We start from the raw sequence: 8,546 nt of genomic DNA, 5'->3' as shown, positions 1-8,546 counted from the left end.
CTGGCTGCTCTGGGTGATACAACTTGCTTTTTAAGCTGCACGAATTGCCCACTTTAGCCCACAAAGGGCAGGATTCAGATGCAGTCTGTGTGTACCTGCTTTACAGGAGCCCGAGTTTCACAGAGCAATGACTTTTTTATTGTGCCCTAGTAAAGATACAGCTCCACTCTGCTTTGATTGCACCGGCAACATTTCTGCTGGTTTAAGTCACACAAGGACTTGGCCTGTTCTCAAAACTCCCAGTATCTTTAGTAAGAGCAAGACTGATGAAGAGATGTTTTTGAATGCACATGTAACATAGGGTTAAGCCTTTCCTTCTGAATTGCCTTGCTTTTCTCAGTTAGAACCAGCTGATGGTCAGGTGTGTAGGCTCAGGTGATGCAGCAGGTCAGTTGTTAGCTTGATCTTTACATGGATATCCAAAGCAGACCCTGGATCCTGCTCCCATCGGAGCTGCTGGCTGGACTTGAGCAGTCACAGCATTTTGGAACAGCTTTTGTATAACACCATGTTAAAGCCGTGCCTTGACTGAGACTGTTTGCTCATGTATAGGATTAATTGCAGGTGATGTTATTTCTGAAAGCCCCATGGCATGTCCCCACGCTGTCCCATCTCTGTGTTATGGGCACCTGGCACCACCTCCCCCTGCAGCCTGGGCAGGCAGCTCTGCAAGGCAATTCTCTGCCTTATCAGCACAACGCTGAGGAGTGGAAGAACAAAAGGGCAAATGCAGTGTCTGGGAACTGAACTGGGCAACCACTTGCACTCCTGAAACTTGCCTTTTTTTAACACTGGAAAACCCATGACTAAGGTTGATTTTTCAGTGTGCAGTGTGGCAGAGTCAGTGGTTTAGGGGGAAGTCACGTAGCTGCTGAATATACTGACACAGTGTAAAATCCTCCTGTGAAAATAATCATCTGAAAATACTTCAAGTGTGTTTGGTACTTGTTTAAAAAAATACACTAGAGACAATCCAGATAAAATGAGGAGGCAATGACACAGTTGAGACATGCAGGGCTCAATCAATAACTGCTATTTGTAATGTGCACTTGCTCAAGAAGCTATTTTATTTCATCATCCTTGTTAGTCAGGCTAAACACTCCTGGAAATAAAGACAGCTTGTAATTCAGCCATAAATCTGTATCATAGACATATATTTTTCAGAGGCACAATGTGTGTAGAAGGATAAATATTGTGTAAGTTTATTTGGAGAAAACGCCTTTCTTAAAATTACTTGATTAGTTAAAAAAGGGCTTTTAGATGGCAACCAAATGGATGTGCTTGATTGTACTCTAGTCTTACTGAGGGTGTTTGAAAAAGGACTGCAAAGTACCAAGCATGCTCTCTATTCAGACAGGCAGAGCATTCATGTAAGGACACTTTTATTACTGCAGACTGAAACATAATTGGCAACTGTCTTTTATTGACCTCAAGTTCAATCACCTGTAGTGGCTGAGCCTGAAATAGCACCAGAGTTGTAAGAGATGTCAGTGTTTGTGTAAGGATCTGGAAAGGTCTGAGCTGGTGATACAAACTCTTAATGTACTATCTGCACAGTACATCACAGATGTAATTCTGCCAATTCATTCCTAGGAAAATACCTTCCTCTATACCAAATCTTAACTTGTGTTGTTATTAATTTGCCAGTTCTAAATAACAACCAGTGAGTAAATAATACTGTGTTAACTGGTCTTTTGTAATTTCAGCAAATGCTGAGTAAAAAAACCACAACAACAAGGCAATTACCTTTTTAGTGCTGCTTTAATGACTGGCCATGCTTGCAGAGCCACTGTCTTTGACAGTGCTGCCCTTCTACAGACCTGATCCTGAAGACCTTATGCAGGCAAATCTCTAACACAGCTAGGAATTTATACCTTAGGACTCTTGGATTAGGTCTCATGACCACAGCAAAGTACTGTCAGCAATTAGGGATGTTTTATCTAAATGAGCACTGTCATCTGAGATTCTTTTTCCCTGTGCTGAGGACGGGATGAGCGTGGTAGCTGTGGAGAAGGACACACCCAGGATTCAAAGCTTATTTGATGTGATGGATGTGCATTAACTTTAGGAGTTCTGGATTAGGTCTTTTAGGGGCCTCATGACCCAAAATGCATAGTATGTGCAGTGTGGGGAGCTCTGGTGGGATGGAATGGAATGGAATGGAATGGAATGGAATAGAATAGAATAGAAAATTAATAATATTTCAGTTGGAATGGACCTACAACAATCATCTCATCCAACTGCCTGACCATTCAGGGTACTTCATCTTGGTGGTTGTTGTCCACCACTGAAAGAACCACCACTAGAGCAATGGGTCTCACCTGCATCCCTGCAGCAGCCAGGCAGAGAGGCAGCAGGAGGCTCACCAGCATGGATCTGGCAGTGGGGTCTGCAAGGTGCAACAAACTGGGGCACCAGTGACAAGCCAGAGGGGCACCCTCAGTGACAGCAGAGGTGGAAAAAGGGCTGGTTGCATCAAAGCTTCATGTCGTGGTGAAGGCAATGAGCCTGATGGGTGTATTTGTAATTCTTGCTACTCCTTCCTCCTCAGCTCAGGTATTCCACTGAGGATTGTTCCTTTGAAGAGGAGATTCGTCCAGATGGCTACAATGTCTATAAATCCAAAAAACATGGAATATCAGTGTCTTTGAGTAGCGCCAAGCAGAGACAGCAGTTCAAAGGAAAAGATTTTCTCCCACTGTCTCACTTCTTGCCTATGATCAACACTGTGCCTGTGGAGTCAACAGACTTTGGGGAATATGGTGATTACAGCCAGGCCTTTGAGCCAGAGGTCTACTCCTCACCTCTGGAAACAGACAGCATGGACCCCTTTGGCATCACCTCCAAGCTCTCGCCAGTGAAGAGCCCCAGCTTTCAGAAATGACTGTGATCAGACACAACCTGTTTGGAAAGAAATATTGCAGAATACTGGAGGGTTTTTTAGCTCCTCGTGTAGTGATACTTCAAACTGGTTTTGTATATTTTGGTGTGAGCCAGCCTTTTTCTTGCCATGTGTTGTACCTGTAAGGGGTGAGAGGCTATTCTAGAGTCTAAGGAATTGCCTATCTATAGGTTTATTTGGAAAAGGATTAAATAAGAAAAGCTGAATGGCTTCATCAGAGTTTCTCAATTTCCGTGGTGATGAGAAAATAATGCTAAATTGTCTACATCAACTTCATTGCCACATATTCATTACCTGTTAATTTTGCTCATAGCAGCAGATGCAGAAAACCTTTTTTTTTTTTTTTTTCCAGTCACAGGGAGGTTAGTGATCTCTTGGCTTCAGGGGCCTGAAAGACAAACATTTGTAGCACAACACGATGAAGGGAAACCTAGAAAATACGGTTACACAAACTAGAGTTGATGCAGTTCCTCGAAGAGCTGCTGACAGCATTCTGGGAAAATTTTCTGATGGAAACGACCACTGAAGAAACAATTCTGCTTGTATATTGTGCTTTTTCTTCCCTTAGGAAACAAGGGAACAAAGGGAAAAATTTCTTCCTTCCCTTATTACTAAAGGGTACTTTGGAAAACTGGATCTTTGATTTCTTTTAAAGGGTAATTTCTGTTCACTGTGGGATCAGCATCATCCAGCAGAGAGTTCTCATTACCACTAGTCAGAATTCAGTGTGTGGTTGGAAAGAGTGCAAAGAATTAGCAATGATGGGCATCATGTTGGGAATGAGCAGTTCAAATTAGTCTTTAAGTTAAGGTTCTGTTGTACATAAGGATGCATGTTGTTAGCAAACAGAAAGACTGAAGATGGATGATGTATAGGTCAAATCAATTGCAGAACAGGTTTTTGTGTTTAACCTTTAACCACCAGCAACTCTTTCAAGTCCCTTCCAGGCTTGATTCTGCACCCCAGGGAATCAGTGGAGACAATTTCATTACTTCAATGCCCCAGATAATCTGCATCTCGTGGCCAAAACATGGATGTCTGATGTCTTCAGTTCTGCTCTCCCACTGTAACCATTTGAGGAAGGAATAACCCAGGTGAAATCAAAGGAGAACAAACAAACAAACAAAAAACCAAACCCATGTGAGAAAAGGGTTCCAGGGATTCTACTAGTTTCCAAAAGTTCATTTGTAATAGAGATTTCTATACCAAAAGAAAGCTCAACTGGAAATACTGGTGTTCTGACCTAGCACTTCATTGCCAATGCAATATTTATAATTAATTTATTTAATACATGCAACTGTTTATTTTGTTACTGTTATTTATGCTCCAAATTATATTTATACACTCTTGAAGGTGGGTTTTTTTTTAGCTGTAACAAATTTTGTGAAGTTTTGTAATCAGGAAATTTTAGCAAACAATAACTTTTAAAATTTCTGTGCATTATCAGTAGTGTAATTGTGTACATTTGCAATAAAAAGAAAAGAAAATCATCTTCAACACAAAAATCAAGCAGAAACTTTTGTCACTCCTTTGGTCCAGAGACTTCACTTCAGCAAACTGTGGCTTCTGGCTCCATGGCAGCTGAGTGAAGGTGAAGTCCCTTGTGAAGGTGCTGTAGTTGAGGTACAATAGACAAGGTCATGGAGAGCCAAAAGGGTTTTCCCAAAGCTAGGCAGTCAATGCCAAGGCTGGAATTTGACTCTCTCTGCTGCCAGTTGCTGGTGAGCTCCATAAGAAAGAGCAAGTCTAAGGAAACTGTCAGTGTTACAGAAGGGCTTTGGAAACAGCCCATTCAATGTTGACCTTGGGATGTGTGAAGGTCACTCCATCCAGTCCCACACTATTTGTTTGGTACAACAAATGAGTGAAGCTCAGCTTTAAGCTCTGTGAGTGTGTCCTGATGTTCTCTGCAGCATTCAATCCCAGAACAGATTTATGGAATTGTTTTGGTTGGAAAAGACCTTTAAGATCACCAAGTTCAACCATTAACCCAGCAGTGCCAAGCCCACCACTGAACTATGTCCCTAAGTGCCATGTCTACATGTATTTTAAATAACCCCAGGGATGGTGACACAACCACTTCCCTGGGCAGCCTGTTCCAATGCTTGGCAACCCTCTCAGTGAGTAGTTTTTTCCTAATATCCAATCTAAACTTTCCCTGGATCAACTTGAGGCTGTTTCCTCTTGTCCTATCACTTGGGAAAAGAGACCAGCTCCCACCTCACTACCACCTCCTTTCAGGTAGTTGTAGATCTAGTGCTGCCTGTAGACATCAGTAGTTACACTTGGTCTGTGATGAAGCAGTCACAGATTTGCATCTATTCAATAAAACAGCCCTTTCATATTCCCTGTATGTTGTTAAAAACCTGATGTTCTCACTGCTCACAGCCCTGGAGGTGCTGGACACCCAAAGCTGTGCTAATCTTCCCCATGGAGTAGGCAGTCCCTTGGGATGATGGCAAAATCCAGTGTCAGGTGTAGATTTTTCCTCAGCTGTGCAAAATTCACCAGCAAAATGCAAAAAAATCCTCTGGGTGGAAGGTGCTGCTGCCTTTTGCCAATGGGAACAGTACCCAGAGTGCAGCCAGGGGGAAAGCTGGGGATTGGTGCCTGAAAGAGCTGTCCATCCCTGGCAGGAAAAGGGACTGAACATTCCCATTTGGAAACAGTGGGAGTCACAGGAATTGCAGATTTCTTGGCTGACAAACACCTCCCGTGGTGCTTCCCATTCTCCTTTGTGCTCAGCCACTGCTGGGAGATGTAGTCCTGATGTTCAAGTTGTGTCATTCAAGAAGTTTCCAGGCCTGGGGCATTCTGCTTTCCTGTTTTTCATTTCCAGTCTTGAGCAGACAACTCTGTTGGTTTGGAGCATTAGATACCTTTAAAAAGCCTTTTGTTAAAAAATAATAATAAAAAAAAAACAACCAACCAACCAAAAATCAACCCCCCAGGAAAAAAAAAACAACAAACAACCAAAAACAAAACAAAAAACAAGAAACAAACAGCAAATAAAGTAAAATAAAATAAAATAAAATAAAATAAGTCAACTTTTAAAGCTTGGTTAGAAATCCACTTGTACTTCTCTGCTGCTGAAGGGCATGGTTTTGGTGGCAAACACAGCAAATAACAGAGTTCAGAGGGGACACTGTTCAGTTTAACCAGTGAGAGGCACTTTTAAGTAGGTGTAACAAGATCTTTGCCCATTCATATCGCTCTGGGGCTCAATGATGAGCAACCTCACATTTGCCAACTGCATCTTGGGCTCTTCAGTGACCCTTTTTGCTGACTCCTTTGGATTTGCATCTTCCAGCAGCAGCAGTACAATGTTTCTTCCTGCACCAGCATGGTTAGAGGTTGGTTCACTATTTACTCAGATGGAGGGAAGAATGCCAGGAGCTGAATCACCACTTCCTGGAGCACTTCAGTTTTCCTTGGAGGTTTCCCATCCCAGCTCTGACCAGACTTGGCTGTTTTGCTTATAAAATTAGACAAGATCACAGCTTGAGGTGGAAGGATGACTGGGAAATTCTTGCCCTACCATCAGACACCTGACTCGGTCAGGAACTTGGTGTGCAGAACCTGGGAACACCATTCCCTTGAGTTCTGTAGGAATGGAAACACCAGCACCACTCCCCACCTATGTCCCAGCTGACCAGAACTTCTCAAAGACTGCAGGACAGTGGCACTGCTTTCATGCAACAGGACATTTTACAGCCCTTCTTAAAGGTCAGGTGTCAAATGTCTCCTTGTGAAGTCTCAGCCAGAAGCTCTGATGTGCAAATAGAAGCTGTTAGAGCAGTGGGAAGGCTGCAGGAGAGGAGATCCTGGGCATCTCCCTTTCCACCTTGGGGAAGTGTCAAATGCTATAAATCCTTTATTTAAGAGCCGTAATGTAAACTTTATCTCTGCTTCAAGCCAGAAACTGTGTTAGTGGAAAACTTGAGACCACTCCTTCTGCTCTGCCAGTGTGTGAATGGAGAATGACACAACACCTGACATAAATGTGCTCTCTCTCCTCAAAAACGGAGGGAAGCCAACCCTCCTTTTGGGAAGCTTCAGGCTTCAGGAGATCAGAGATGCATTTTCCTTGGAAGCAAATAGGAGTGCAAAAAAGACATCATCAGGACTCTGGATTTGGGGTGGATTTGTGACAGTTTAGGCACACAGCAAGTTTATCAGGAGCCCTTTTGGATGAGCCTGATTGTTGAAGATATGGCAGAATGAGTCTAATGTTTTGCAGGTTTTTCAGTCTTCTGGCCAGGCCATTATTATATTTTCAGCATTTTTCATCAATCCCACCATCTACTGAGATAAAAAACCAACCTTATTTTTCATTACCCTGCAAAGATTTCAATTCCAGCTGTTAGCTTAAAGGAAACCTTCCAAGACTTCCTGTATTTCCCTTGCCATTGGTGAACAAGACGTGTTTGCCTGTGACTGTGTGGCTGTAGAGCAGGCAGGTATTCACACCTGGCAAACCTTCCGTGATTTCACGTGACATCCAGTGACACCTACACTTTTTTTTGCTGAAAACAGGCTGGCCAGCTGCCTGCAGCCACTCTGGATACATCAGGAAAGCCTGCTGCAATGGAGCATTTTAAATGAACTGTTGATTGCTGCATCCAGTTAGCTAAACCTTTAGCAGCATGACTTCATTTTCATTCATATGTAGTTTGTTGTGGTTGGTTTGTTTTTTTTTCCTTTAGACCCATATCTGGATTTTAAAGCTGTCTTTTCCAGTCATCTGCCCTCCTGTGTTGGATGCAGAGGATAACAGGCCCACTGCTCGGGCTGGCAGGCTGCTTTAGCCTGCCCAGAGCCAGATTTTTGTGAAGCACCCAGAAAACAGCAGTATGTATTAACACGAAAATCGACGTTTTTAAGTAGGCACCATCTTTTCTTTTACCAGAGTGAATCTGTGACAATAAAGAGGCGTTTTAACCAAGCAGGCCGGCATGGCACGCTGAGGCCTAGCTTGGGTGTTTGCAGCAAAACCATTGACATCTCGGGGATACGCAACAAAAACACACCGAGTGAAAACCAGGGGTGTCTCAGGTCAACCCCAAACTGCCTCGTGGCAGATTCCAGGGCTTGTGGGGCTGGAAACGAGCCCCTGACACCCTGTTCTTTGCACCTCACCAGGAGCAGCTGAACCAGGGGCGCAGGGGTTGCTCAGGGAACAGGAGGCTGAGGGGAGACCTTCCTGCTCCCTGAGCTTCTTTTCTTGGGCTAACAAGTGGGAGAACAAGAGGAAAGGGCCTCAAGGAGAGGTTTAGGCTGGGTGTTGGGAATCATTTCCTCCCCAAAGGGTCGCCAGACCCTGTCCCAGGGGGTGGAGGAGCCGCCATCCCTGTTGGGGGCTGAAAAGCCGTGCAGAGGTGGTGCCTGGGGACACGGGTTAGCGGTTGGACTTGGCAGGGCTGGGTTAAGTTGTTGGGACCCGCTGATCTCAGAAGGTCTTTTCCAACCACAATTCCCCGATGCCAATTCCCGGGCTGGAAGCCGAGCACGCCGAGGGAATCACACAGGACAGCTCCTCGCCGGTAACTCCTCTCCCCGCCATCGCACCGAACGGCGCTTTCCTGGGAAAAAAACCCAAAACGACCCGTTTTCCCTCTATTCCCACTGCCCCCCACCCTCCCGC

At 44.2% G+C, this 8,546-nt stretch overlaps 1 protein-coding gene across 1 annotated transcript in view; it reads left to right on the top strand.

Annotated features, from left to right (window-relative positions):
• Nucleotides 1–1,774: 1,774 nt before the first annotated feature.
• Nucleotides 1,775–8,546, top strand: part of LOC104397480 — an 11,901-nt gene continuing 5,129 nt past the window's right edge. Inside the window, exons 1-3 of the mRNA XM_010007441.1 lie at nt 1,775–1,843; nt 2,552–2,857; nt 7,812–7,957. Coding sequence (XP_010005743.1) covers nt 1,775–1,843; nt 2,552–2,857; nt 7,812–7,957 — 521 coding nt within the window. The remainder of the gene's footprint in view (nt 1,844–2,551; nt 2,858–7,811; nt 7,958–8,546) is intronic.

The sequence above is a fragment of the Chaetura pelagica genome, unplaced genomic scaffold (genome assembly GCF_000747805.2).
Source record: "Chaetura pelagica isolate M959 unplaced genomic scaffold, ChaPel_1.0 scaffold401, whole genome shotgun sequence".
Classification (NCBI taxonomy): Eukaryota; Metazoa; Chordata; class Aves; order Apodiformes; family Apodidae; genus Chaetura; species Chaetura pelagica.
This window is presented reverse-complemented; position numbering and strand designations above follow the sequence as displayed.